The sequence below is a fragment of the Lithobates pipiens genome, unplaced genomic scaffold, assembly GCF_037356315.1.
Source record: "Lithobates pipiens isolate NorthernLeopardFrog02 unplaced genomic scaffold, aLitPip1_a1.2 Scaffold_1, whole genome shotgun sequence".
Lineage (NCBI taxonomy): Eukaryota > Metazoa > Chordata > Amphibia > Anura > Ranidae > Lithobates > Lithobates pipiens.
In genome coordinates this window covers 201,331,034-201,345,237 of record NW_027507685.1, presented here as the reverse complement: position 1 = coordinate 201,345,237, position 14,204 = coordinate 201,331,034, and the positions used below count along the sequence as shown (strand labels likewise).

General features: G+C 39.8%; 1 protein-coding gene and 1 long non-coding RNA gene across 3 annotated transcripts in view; both read right to left on the bottom strand.

The window, feature by feature from the left end:
* Positions 1-1,975: 1,975 nt before the first annotated feature.
* LOC143988788 (uncharacterized) lies at positions 1,976-5,684 on the bottom strand. The gene is made up of 3 exons (XR_013276915.1): positions 5,482-5,684; positions 5,177-5,334; positions 1,976-2,048 (listed from the first exon to the last, which is right to left on the bottom strand). It is a non-coding gene; the product is annotated as an uncharacterized LOC143988788 (long non-coding RNA).
* A 3,160-nt stretch (positions 5,685-8,844) lies between these two features.
* The window catches only part of LOC143981870 (uncharacterized), a 31,386-nt gene continuing 26,026 nt past the window's right edge, over positions 8,845-14,204 (bottom strand). For both annotated transcript variants that reach the window (XM_077480038.1, XM_077480047.1), the window contains 3 exons: positions 13,094-13,228; positions 11,879-11,941; positions 8,845-9,552 (listed from right to left, as the gene is read on the bottom strand). In XM_077480038.1, coding sequence (XP_077336164.1) covers positions 9,319-9,552; positions 11,879-11,941; positions 13,094-13,228 — 432 coding nt within the window. In that variant the 3' untranslated portion in view covers positions 8,845-9,318. The remainder of the gene's footprint in view (positions 9,553-11,878; positions 11,942-13,093; positions 13,229-14,204) is intronic.

The following is a 14,204-nucleotide window of genomic DNA, read 5'->3' as shown; positions in this document are numbered from 1 at the left end:
TCCTACTGTTAACCCCTTCCCTGCCAGTGACATTTACACAGTAATCATTCAATTTTTTTATCACTGATTGCTGTATAAATCCCACTGGTCCCAAAAATGTGCCAAAAGTGACCGATGTGTCTGCCATAATGTCGCAGTCCTGATAAAATCGCTGATCACCACCATAGTAAAAAAAAAAAAATGCCATAAATCTTTCCCCTATTTTGTAGATGCTATACCTTTTGTGCAAACCAATCAATATACACTTATTGTGATTTGTTTATTACCAAAAATATGTAGAAGAATACATATCGGCCTAAACCAGTGATGGCGAACCTTGGCACCCCAGATGTTTTGGAACTACATTTCACATGATGCTCAACTACACTGCAGAGTGCAGGAGCATCATAGGAAATGTAGTTTCAAAACATCTGGGGTGCCAAGGTTCGCCATCACTGGCCTAAACTGAGGAAAAAATTTGCTATTTTAAAAAATTGGGGATATTTATTATTGCAAAAAGTACAAAATATTTGTATATATTGTTTTGTTTTGTTTTCAAAATTGTTGCTCTTTCTTTGTTCAGAGTGCAAAAAGTAAAAACCACAGAGATGATCACATACCACCAAAATAAAGCTCTATTTGTGGGAAAGAAAAAGGTCATCAATTTTGTTTTGGTACAACGTGGCATGACCGCGCAATTGTCAGTTAAAGCGGCGCAGTGCCGTATCGCAAAAAATGGCCTGGTCATTTAGCAGCCAAATCTTCCAGAGTTGAAGGGGTTAAGGTTAAATCCCTTTTCTTCTAATTTTAATGAGTGGCCACGTGTCTTATTAAACTCCCTGCCAAAAAAAGTTTTTTCCCTATTGTGGGGCCACCAGTACGGTATTTGTACATTGAAATCATATCCCCTCTCAAGCGTCTTCTCCAGAGAGAATAAGTTTAATGCTTGTAACCTTTCCTCATAACTAATATCCTCCAGACCCTTTATCAGCTTTGTTGCCCTTCTTTGTATTCGCTCCAATTCCAGCACATCCTTCCTGAGGACTGGTGCCCAGAACTGGACAGCATACTCTAGGTACGGCCGGACCAGAGTCTTGTAGAGCGGGAGAATTATTGTTTTATCTCTGGGGTTGCTCCCCTTTTTAATGCATGCCTGTTTTCTTTGTTAGCAGCAGCTTGGCATTGCATGCCATTGCTGAGCCTCTCATCTACCAGGACCCCCAGGTCCTTTACCATCCTAGATTCCCCCAGAGGTTCTCCCCCCATTGAGTAGATTGCATTAATATTTTTGCCACTCAAATGCATTATTTAATATTTTTCCAGATTAAACCTCATTTGCCATGTACATACCTTGCCAACATATATACTTGCCTCTGACTGGACCGAGAGCTAAGCAAAAAACAGTCATGTGATCGCTCAGTTCTCAGGCTTAGAGCTGGCACAGAATAACTGCAGCCAATATTGCGGCTGTCCCCTGCCAGCTATAAGCTTGAGAACTGAGCAATCACATGACTGCTAATTGCATAGCTTTCAGGTCCTCTTGGAGTTGAGAACACTGGCTGGAGGGCCAAAGTGCTCTCCACTCTGGCCCTCCAGTTCTCACTGGCGCGTGGGCTGGGGAAGGGGACAGGAGCAGCCGGCTCCAGCTCTAAGCAGCATGCCAGGAGACTGAGCCAGCTGCCAATCAAGCATCCGGGTGGATCCTTCCAGAGCCTGGAGCAGCTCTGTGATGTCAGCTGATAGCGGCTTCAGCTGATTGTGGGTCAAAAAAGAACAAAAGTAAAGTAAGTGCACTACTGTGATCCAGAGGTGTAAAGAATAAAACAAATCTGCTCCTTTGTACAGATTTAGTTTATACCCAAAACTGATACAAAACAACAAAAAGTAACATGCCGAAAATAAAAGATAAACCAGAAACTAGTGCAGCACTCTAGAAGTGAATAGAAAAAAAACTGATTGAAGACAGGAACAGAATCTTAAAATATAATAATTCATACCGTGAAGTTACAGTCGGGAACATTATTCATTTGTATCACATGGCGACATTTGGAATTGCGGCTTTCCCGTTCCTGTAGAGAGAAACAAACGTCAACAAGAGATGGTCAGACCACAAATCAAGGCCCACTGTCAAATATCCAATATTCTAAAAATATGATCTTCGTATGTGTGATTGAAAGTGATCCACCATTTTATACTTTATCTGAAAAATATGTAAATTATTGTAGCCTCACTTTTCATTTCTTCTTTACTTAAACAGCCCATAGATGATTCTTTTTTTTTTTTGTTCAAACATTGGGTTGAAGGAAAAAAAAAAAAGAGAATTCTCCCGCTGTGCTTTAGTATTCTGATTAGTGCTGCCAACTATAGCCAGCAGCGCTGATCGATTGGCAATAATCTGACAGGCAGGCTGTACAGAAGTTGATCGTTAAATTGACTTCTGTACAACCACCCTGCCCATAAATGTGCTGAAATTTAGCTAGTCCCTGCTGAACCAGCCAAATTCCAATCCATGCATGGCTGACCTTAGATACAAGCACTCAAAAAATAGCAGGGATCCAACACTTACGGGAATCTCAGATCTTCATATATCTGTTGCCTCCGTCCCCCCACCCTTATTCTCAATCGTGTCAGAGTTTTAAGCAAAGCTACCAGGTAGCAGCTTAGCCCAGATCTAAGGACAATACCTACTTTTGCGATATAAGAAGCATTTTTAGCAACAAACTTTACATTTTACTCGCTAGAAGAAATATGTTCTTCCCTCTCCCCTGCGGCTTCAGTGCTCACAATAGAGGTGCAAGACTCTACTTTCCATAAATGCAGGCCAAGGATGGCTGACAGCTTCAGAGCCTGCTTCTTGCTCTTGTGGCTCCAGAAGTTGCAGCAACTACAGAATATAAGTCATTGGTACGTTGCCTTAAGCTGACTATACACTAGTAGAATTTTGTTTGAATTATTATTTTTTTTCTCCTGTTCAATTCGTTTATTGGAACAAAAGCACGGTATAAAATAATGTAAACAGTAAATCATAATAAATCATTCTTCTGAAAAGTGCAAAGATAGCTATCAAGCTACAATTAAATGGTGGCTGTAGAATGTAGGTCCTGAGTGAAAGGCATAGACAGTTGGCAAAGATATTGTGTGAATGTAGGGTGAATCATAAGAGACCAGTATACATATAACTAACAATTGTAACAGACTGGTACAGATGTTGCAGTGCAGGAGTTCAGATTATAGGGTAGCATGTCTAAGCATGAGAAGGGTGATTGACCCTGGTGGCTGTTTGAACAAAAGAAGAACGAATAAGGATAAGAAAAGTTTGAAAATAGTAGAGTAGTAAAAGTAGAGGAAGTAGAGGAGGGAACGAGAGGAAGGAGGTCCTTGGTAATGGGATAAATTAGGAGAGTGGGAGTGAGGAACCACGGGAGGCTGCTAGAAGGAGGAGGCTTCCACGCTTCAACACCTGAATGAAGTGTGTTGCAAATTTATGGGACCAATAAGGACTTGTGGAAATCCGCTGGAAGGTAGTGAGTCACCCAGGGACTCCAGATTACTTCAAATTTGGGAAATCTGGCTGTGAGAAATGCCTCAATTTTGGTGTAAATCATAGCTTGCGTTATCTTATGTTTTACTGCAAGAATGCAAAGGTTGGGGGTCTTCCAGGAATTTGTTAGGGTCTGCTTGGCTGCCGTAGTAACCTGCAGGACAATCTTATGCTGACGGTGTGTTAGTTCCGAGGGCTTCTTATTGAGAAGCGCTACAATGGTGTCTGGGAGGATAGGGCAATCAGTGTAGATGCAATGGTAAAGACCTCAGTCCAAAATAGTTGAGCAACTGAGCAAGACCACCAAATGTGCAGATGTGTGCCCTCGGTTGTGCAGCCACAGAAGCAGGTTGTCTGGTATTGTGGGAGACATTTTTCAATCCTACCAGTGACCAAGTACCACCTAGTGAGCCCTTTGTAATTGTTTTTCTGAGCTATGATATTTTGTGAGGAGGACTTTATCGACTGCCAGATTTGGGTCCAGTCAGTGGGGTCTAAGGTGAGCCTGATGTCTCTTTCCCATTTGTTGATGTAGGACAAGGCAGCAGCGTTCTCAGATACTAGTAGGTGGGATTATAGGGAGTAAACAAGGTCTTTCCTGTGAGGATTGCTATTACATGCCTGCTCAAAGAAGGATGTATAAAAGTGTTTTATCTGAAGGTAACTAAATAATTCCTTGGGAGGAATTTCCTTTGAATAATAAAAACATTTGTTTGGTTTTCCAATTTTTAGTAGGCTCATATTGGCGTTTGTTTTTGACCGCGGTGACAAGAAAATTCAAAGGAACGGGATGGAAAATTTTTCTCTAACAAATGAACTCACTCTAACAGTGAATGTGGTTTTTGTTCAGGAATGTTCGATCGCTCCAAAATCAAATGTTAATAGCAAATCTTTTTGACGTGCTTTCAAATGACATTTGTCATGCTATCGAATGTTCTGGTCAGAATGTTCGAATGAAAGTTTGTACGGACAATTATTTGAAAATCTATTACAGCATGGACAGCAATAGAAGTAGTAGGTGTTGTGTTTTGATGTGCAATAGGGAGATCCCCCCAAGCTGTAGCATCACCGCTGATGGCTTCATATAAAAAGACTCTTTATGGTAAGTACAGAAACCCTATTTCCTGGAGCATCATGGCAGCATATGATGGGTTGTGACTCTGTGCCCTCAACCCAACAGGACCAGAAGTAAATACATTCCATTTTTTTATTTTTCTTATCGCAGCCCTCCCTGTGTATGGCAATTTATTCCCCATTGTATGCTCCAGGAAAAGGAAAATTTTAAATTGTATACGCACCTTTAAGTACTTTTCCCTTCCTTGTGCATCTTCATGGCAGCATACGCATTCCCACCATTTTGGTGGTTAATAAGAATGGGGGAAATCCAAAAATGTATACACTTCCAGTCCCAGGGTCCCATCATATGCTGCCACGAAGATGCATTGGAAAAAGAAAATGATGAAAAAGGTGAGAATATAATTTCCATCTTCTACTCCATCAGTAAAAACTGGGCTTTCACCAATGGCTAGCATGAATGAATGAATGAATGAAATACTTGTATAGCGCACAATGCGAACTGAATCGCCTCTAGGCAACATGGGCCAGTCTTTTGTAATTAAAAGGTATCAAGATTATTGCTTTGCCTCATCCACTTACGTATCGGTTCTGTAGCTCTTTAACATGTGGCATGGCACCAAGGATTATTCCTTTAAGTATAGACGGGTGGCAATGTATTGGTTTTCCCACTGCTGTATTTTGAAGGAATAAGCAGCATAAGAAAGTGGCCACCACCAATTTGATAACAGCGTACATTTCTGCAAAAATAATGAAAAAAATAAAAATAAAAATTAGAACCATAAGTAGAGGTATAAATAGCTTATTAGCAGTATACTTATACTGATTGTGAAAAAATTTGTACTATTGCTCATTGATCAGCTCCATTATATAGAATACACACTTACCTGCAATAGGTCTTTAGTCTGTAGTCTGTACAGTACTTGCAGCCTCTTCAGTGCTAGTTTGATAACTCTAACAAGATTTTCCATGTTGAACTTTTTATATCCAAGTCCCAAGCAGAAAAGCATATTCATTTTCATGATGTCCAGGTTCATTTAATGAAGTAAAGAAAGGAAATTACTGCGGGAAGTTCTGCTAGGCTTTCACTTTCCTCCTGTACAGGTGAACAGGTATATACAGGAAGGTACTTCCCCCGCCTCTCCCATTGAAGGTGCCAGCCTTCTATAGATCACATGTGTCTACAGCACAAATGTCATCTGTCACACAGCAATAGGCCTCTTGCACACACGTACTCATGTTTATATGCAGAATCTTGTTGTTGGAGAAAGATCCAAAAAAACAAGTTATATTTCATAAAGACCGAGTGTGAGTGTGTATATGTATGTGTGTGTGTATATATATATATATATATATATATATATATATATATATAGTGTGTGTGTACAGGTGCATAAATGTGAATATGCATATACACATGTAAAATGCATTTTCATCTTTATCTAGCTGCCCGTATTTTAATGCAGCTTGATATATGCTTGCATGTACTCATGTATATACATTTAATTTACTGCACTCAGATGTAAAATATGTATTTTTATTTTTTTACAGTTCTGAATGCATAACTGCAGTATCTTTATGCAGCTGGCTGTGTGCATTGTCCTATAGACAACAATATACCTGTGACTGGATCTGTTAAAAATAATACACAGCTACAACCTGGACTGATGTGAATGTAAAATGCATTACCCTCTATTTGTTGCATATAAAGTGATGCGTAAATTGGTAATTAAATGCCATAGCCAATACAGGCTTTCTTTTTTTTATATATATAAAAAAAATTTGCTTATGCTCAGAATCAATCACTTTTGTTTTTTGTTTTTTAACATTTTTTATTGAAAAAAAAAAAATCAAGACTTTTTTTTTTAAGTCACAAAATTTTGGGATGCCCCAAAAAGCATGCATCTGATATTACCAATTATACATTGAAATCAATAAATAAATGATTAAATACAACTCATTTATACAATAATATAAATAAAAGAGCCAATAATAATACAGCCCTTCAGTGAGCCAAGAAAGGGGCAGAGCAGAGAGCCAGCTGTGAGAACCTAGCGATCAGCAGTGTTTGATCGCTCGGTTCTCAGTCTTAGAGCCAGCGGGGGGGACAGATGCAGCGTCAGACCGCCTAGGTGAGTATGATTCTGCAAAAAAAAACACCTTGATACTTCTCTTTTAAATTGTGCATTTCAGGAAAACATGCCCATACACATGTGCCTAACAATGCAAATACTGACACTTACATGTGTATAACTGCATACAGCATATTTTGTAATTCAGTCGTATGGGGAAAATTACACAGCAGCTGGGGCTCCCAGGAGTGCAAATACAGATGTATTTTATGCTGTATGGCCAAACGTCACTTAATACTTGCATGTTAATGAGCCCTAAAATAAAAGCTGGTGATCCTACCATAAAGGTCCATATTCAGGCACTTCCTACTGGGGAAGGAGCAACATTTGTCACCATGGCATACAGGCTTCTAATGGAGACAAGTGGCCATATCAACACCTTATGCAAGTATGGTCCACTGTTGTCACCATTAGGAAACCTGTCCTGAGAAATGATATGTAGCCATCACTGAAGTACATGTAAACAAGAAGAAGCAGCAAAGAGCCCGCAGCAGATCAGCAACACTGAGATGGCAGAAAGGATAAAAACAAGTTTTTTGGGTTTAAAATATGGCAGTTATTTATGATACACAATGGTTTAAGGAAACTTCATTTAGGTAGGGTTAATATATTATTTAATATGTCATCTCCTCTCCGAAACTCGGGCAGTCACCTGCGGAGTCCTTCAAGGCTCTCCGTTGTCACCCGTTCTATTCAACATTTACATTCGCCCACTCCTTCAAATCATCAGATGCTCAGATCTTTGCTTCCACTCTTACGCTGACGACAGGCAACTTTATTTCCGGATCAATGGAAAAAAGATCACCAACAACAACTTGAAAACTGCCTCAAATCAATAGAGGACTGGATGACCACCAACTCCCTCCAGCTGAACCAATCAAAGACACAGCTTCTTATCTTACACCAAAATCATAAGCCCGCAACCAAAACCTCCTGGTCTCCACCAACCGTCTTTGGGCAGACTATCTCCCCAAAGACCAAAGCGAAGAGTCTCGGGGTTATTTTAGACGCACAAATGTCAATGGATGTGCAAATCGGATCTGTAGTCAGTCGATCTCACCATCTGCTGCGCATGCTTCGCAGACTCATCCCTTTTATCCCAAAGAATGACAAAGCAATGGTAGTTGGAACAATCATTAATTCACGACTGGACTACGCAAACTCGCTTTACATAGGATTACCACAATATCAACTTGCGCGATTACAACTGATCCAAAACACGGCGGCAAGGCTGATAACAGGAAAAAAACCCTGGGAATCCATTTCTCCTTCACTGAGGAGCTTACATTGGCTAACCGTAAAAAATCGGATCACGTTCAAGACCCTTTGCCTCACCCACAAATGCGTGCATAGAGAAGCTCCGCAATACCTAATGGAGAAAATAAATCATTACACACCAAACCGCAGTCTTCGATCAGCCAACAAAAACCTCCTCCTCGTGCCCAAAGCCCGGTATAAATCCAAGGGGGATCGGAGATTCGCTGTCCAAGGGCCTCGGCTATGGAATGCTCTACCAATCAACATCCGCCTGGAAGAAAATCACCTGGCTTTTAGGAAAAAACTCAAGACCTTCCTCTTTTAGCAGATGATCAAAGCTCGCCACAGCGCCTAGAGGCGATTCAGTTCGCATTGTGCGCTATATAAGTATTTCATTCATTCATTCATCTACTGCCGCTGTCACGCTACAGCACTACAAGTGCATACTCCTGTCAAAGAGCTGATGAGGTTCAAAGTGTCACCATGTAAATGCTATAATAAAGGCACAACATAGTCAATACCTATTTTTAAGCCATTAGTAGAGGATAGCTTGCTAAAAGTACATTATGAGTTTTATTACATATAGTATATATGATTGTGTTCATGTCTTTAATAAAACAAAGCCAGGCTTTGTATGCGTAGCAGACTTAAACAAGTGTGACAGATTTAAACGGTGTGTAATTCAATGCGCTTTTGCTGATAAGAAACTAAAATTATCAATACAAGAATAATAAAATGTTTAAACATTTTAATCAATATAAAAAAAACCTGAACATTTGGTATAAAATACATTTTTAGCACATTTTATAATAAATATTAAGGTTAAATACATTAATACATAACACAGCTAGAATCCATCCATACATATTATTAAATAATTGTAAATATTATTAAATATACATCATAAATATTTTACAATATAAAAACATATTGTATGCAGATATAAAGCTTTATCACAGTAGATAAAAGATATTTGAAGATTTTTGTCAATATAACAAAAAAAATGAACATTTAGAAGAAAATACACTTTTCTTATCACATTTTATCAAATAAAATAATAAAACATGTTAAGGTTAAATAAATACATAATAAGCTTTCACAAAATGTTATGGCATTGCCACAAAAATCCATCTATACTTATTATTAAATATATACCATAAAAATAGTACAATAAAAAACATATTGTATGCAACACTATATCACAGTAGATAAGGTAAAAAAATGTCAAGTCATGTAAGGAACCAGGTAGAGTTTCACTATCAATCTCAATTCAACAGCAGGTTATTGGATCTTTAAAAAGGTACAGCTAGGTGTTGTTTTTTTTTTTCTTTGTGGTTATATGTTTTGTTTTGCAGCAGTTTTTTCCAACTTTGCTTTGTTCTTTTTGCCTTTGTGTTTTCCTTTTCCTTTTCCTTTACGTTTCTTAGAAGATTGAACTGGGAGGCTCACTGGCGGACTTCCTTTCTGCACATCGCTGTGATGATGCCCAGGAAGGACAAAGCCCACATCTTCCATAAGAGTCCAGACAAGGTTGAACAGAACATTGCTCTGTAGACATTCTGCTGAAACCTAGAGAGATACATAATAACAAATTGATATTAGAAGAAGTACTCTGTCTAGAAATAAATCCAATTCAAGGCATTTGTCCCTTTATGCCACCACATGCACCACTTACGGTTCAGCCCCTCCAGTCCTGTTGCCTCCAAGCCCCCCAGTGCTAAGCTCTGCTCAATACTAGTGCTTCACTCAGTAGGATAAATATTGCATAACTTTCATTACGCCATTTTCCCAGTATTGTTAGAAATGTGCAGACGGAAAGGTAGCTGCAGACCTGTGGATGAGTTAAAGTGAGCTTGCAGGAAAGAGCAAGAGATTCACTTTAATATTGGCTCAATCAGTAGCGCATTTCACCTTTGCTTAGTTCCTTGGCCACTCCATTTTGCCGATGGGAGTGAAGAAAAAAAGCCAGTACTGCTGGATTTTGGGTAGCATGTGACTCTCTTCTCTTTCTCCAGAGACAGTACTGGTGTGCTTGATGATGGGCCCCCAGGACTATCACCTTTAGGTATGTAAGTAGTCACATACATAAAGGCTTGTTCTCTTTGTTTCCAATGTTCTGAATTGAACCTGAAAGATGGCTACAGCGTGGGCCTAAATTGCCGGGAGGGCATCCTTATATGCACGAGACTCGGCTGATCATAGATCAGAGTAAGGGGCCAATCCTGACCCCTTACCACATGATCAGCTGTCAGCCATTCGCAGCTGATCATGTGTTGTAAACTGGGCCAGTAAATGGCTATCAGCGTGAGGTGAAAAAAAAAACCCGATCAGAGGTCTGTCAGAGGGACATCAGTCCAAAACACGGAGAGCCGCCGCCCCATCTGTGCCCACCAGTTCCACCTGCCTGTGCAAATCAGTGCTGTCCATCAGTGCCACATATCAATGCCCACCAGTGCACCTTTCAGTGCCAATCAGTGCTGCAAAACAGTGCCCATCAGCGCCTCATCATCAGTCCTGCCTATGAGTGTCACCTATCGGTGCCTATCAGTGCCCTTAAGTGCTACCTATCAGTGCCACCCATCAGTGCATCCTATCAGTGCCCTTCAGTGCAGCCTATCAGTGCCCATCAATGAAGGAGAAAAATTACCTGTCTGCAAAATTTTATAACAAACCAAATTTTTGGTCTTATTTGTATGTTTAGCAAAAAATAAAAACTCCAGTAGTGATTAAATTCCACCAAAAGAAAACTTTATTTGTGTGAAAAGAAAAATGATAACATTTTCATTTGGGTACAGTGTAGCATGACGGCATAATTGTCATTCAAAGTGCGACAGCGCTGAAAGCTAAAAATTGGCCTGGGCAGGAAGGGGGTGAAAGTGCCCTGTACTGAGGTGGTTAGAGAAGCTAGCGTGTTTAGCTTTAATATAGTGAACCTGTGCAGAGACTATGCACACTAAAGAATTCACATATTCTGACAAGCAGCAAAGCACTTTAAAGTGTTATCAAACCCAGGAGCCTGATTTTACTATATCTGGTCTCCCACGGTACTCAGAACATGGAAATGCAATTATTTTAGTAAATATAAACTGCTAAATACCTTTTCTCATCAACAGTATATAGCAGTTTTGTGACTTCTATCAGTGTCTGGTTAAAGCTTGTAGGAGGAGTTTTCATTCTACTCTGATTATCCCATAAGGCTGCGGGACTCCTAACTCCTCTGTCTGGATAGTGCTGATTGGCCCTGTGCTGATCTAATACACCCAGCCAAGAAAAAAAAAAACCTCTCTGGTATTACACACCAAATTGAGCATGTGCAGAGTGACTCAAAAGGCTGTCTTATCAGGAGAAGGATTGAGGACAGAAAAAGAAGGGGTGGATCAGACAGCCTTTTTACACCATGCAGAAGACTAACCCCTTAGGTTCCACCATGCGTATAACAAGCATGCTTTATTGCTTATACAAACTTTACGATTGTGGGTTTAGTAACACTTTAAAGCAAGCTTCCATTCATTTCTGTAGCTATAGACATTGTGGAGAAATTCATCTTCACACTTTCACAATGGAAGCACACTAAGATCTTATTTTCCTTTTATAACTTTCTAATACAGCAGAATCCTGGCAGCCTGCCAGCCTGCCAGCCTTCTAATGTAAACACACAGAAAGTCTGAAACCAACTTAGGCCTCATTCACACAGGCGGCACTCTCCACCACCCCTCTGAGCAGCAATCCATGAAGGATTGCTTTTCAAATGGTGATAGAGCAGTGAACAAAGCAGGATTTTATATTGAAATACAATTCACCAACTGCGAGCCAAGCGTTTGGCTCATGGTTGCAGTTTGCCCCCAACTTCAGAGCACAATATGAATCAAAAATTGCTCTTCATTTGTTGACATACCTTGTCCATCTTTTCCATGAGACGTCGCTGACAGACTTCTCCCTTTTGGGATTTTGTTGCCTCCTGCAAAAAAATTCAAATGTTAGCCAAGCAACTTCTGTATGCAACAATTTACACAATTATCATGCTAAATGTTTAAATGTATAACGCATAACCTACAATCCTCTGTATTGTGTACTTACTATAATATGGGATCCAGAAATACTAAAATAAATAGTTATTGATAGAGGAAAGAAGAGTGTTACCCGGCACTTAAAGCAGGAAAGGATTATTTCCTCTAAATGTTGTGAAAGTATGTAATAGCCTTTCATGAGAGCTGGTTCTAGTTGACATTTTTCAGTTTTGAATAGCAGAGAAGGGTTAGAACCCCCGCCATTTTTTATTCCTGTGTCCCCACTTAGTAGATTCAGCCTCTCTATTCTTTCCCGGTGATCACTGAGTTAGAAAGTCGTAAGAAATCCAGAATTTCACAGTCGCCACCAGAACAAGAGGCAAGCATGAAACTGGTCGGGACATCTGTTCAATTAACACCTGTCTAGAAGGGCAATTCTTCTCGCTTTGTAGAGATTCCTTTCACTTCCTGCTGAGTCTCTAGGACAGGAAGTGAAGGGAAATCTACCCAATGGGATGCAGACAGCAAGAAAACAAAGGTTCTACCCCTTTCTGGCTATGCAAACCCTTTGAGGTTGAATTCACACCTATGCATTTTTAGTGCTTTTTGCAGATTTGCACTACAGAACGTGTTCCATAAGTAACCATGTTAAATGGACTTTAGTGCAAATCTGCAAAATGCAAAAAGCACTAAAAATGCATAGGTGTGAATCCAGCCTTAAAAGGTAAATCAGACCCTGCTTAAGGCTGGATTCACACCTATGCAGTTTTAGTGCTTTTTGCATTTTGCAGATTTGCACTACAGTCCATTTAACATGGTTTCCTATGGAACACGTTCTGTAGTGCAATTCTGCAAAATGCAAAAAGTACTAAAGCTGCATAGGTGTGAATCCAGCCTTATATGCGTTTTTGCCTTCCTCTGGGTTTAGTATTTGCTTTTAGTTGAAATCTATGGACTATGTACCCCACAGAACTTGAGTAGAGTGTTTATCTAAAAATCCATAAAAATCAGCTATTCTGTCTCGGAAATATGCACAAGTCACCCAGCAGAATAGCTTACGTGTGCTAAACGGAAAAAAAATATGATTTTTTCATACAACTTACACAACTGGATAGCTCGGTCTGCATTATAGCAAATGTTTCCAGATTGTTTTTCACCAGTGAGTCCGGCGCCATATTTTCCAGGACTTTCACAATCAATGACAATCTGTATAATGACAGAGGAAGTCTCTCCATCCCCTGGGAAAATAAAGCAGTAGAGCAATGATGAGTACAGTACAAATCCTTTTAATGAGGACACATTTAAAGCTAAAATCTAGGCAGATATAAAAGACAAAAAGAATGCAGCTCTGTAGTCATTAATACATCATTAAATGCTTTTTTTTCAATAAATGCAAGCAACGTAAGTATCTTGTTTTTTTTTTTACTAAAGGAAAATCAACTTTGCACTCACTACAAGTGCAAAGTGCACTTGAAATTGCACTGAAAGTGCACTAAGAAGTCACTGTAGATCCGAGGGCGCATGCAAGGAAAATAAAAAACAGCATTTTAGCTTGCACATGATTGGATGATAAAATCAACAGAGCTTCCCCTCATTTCAGATCTTCCCCTTAGATTTACAGCGACTGCACTTCCAAGTGCACTTTCAGTGCAATTTCAAGTGCACTTTGCACTGGTAGTTTACACTTGCAGTGCAAAGTGGATTTGCCTTTCGTAAAATTGTCCCTCACACTGGGAGAGGAAGAAGCAGCACACAGAGCCAATCAGTTGTGCTGCAGTGCTCATGTGCTAACGAGGACCATGTTGATAGGAGAAGAAAGCACAGCGACAAAAAGATGAGCCCATCAGTGTAATATGTCTCCTTCCACTGTCCAGTCACAGACAGCAGAGGAAGATCTGGTCTTCTGCCCTACCAGATAGGGCTGTGGGGCAGAGCCTTGTTAATCTCAGAAGTGGATGGACAGAAATGTAAGATCTTTGAAAGGTAAAATGACTTCTATGAGTGCACCGTACTTCATTTGTTTAGACGTTTGTCTGGAGTTCAGCTTTAAATGGAAACGTGGATTTAGCCCTATTCCCATAAGAAGCCTTTTGCTTTTGTTTTGAAAAGAGTGGAGAGGGGTTAGAACAACCATCAAATTTGTACTCCTGTCTGTGACCCGTTGGCAAAAATTAAACAAAAAGTTTTGCCTTTTTTCTGCAGGTGCACCAATAT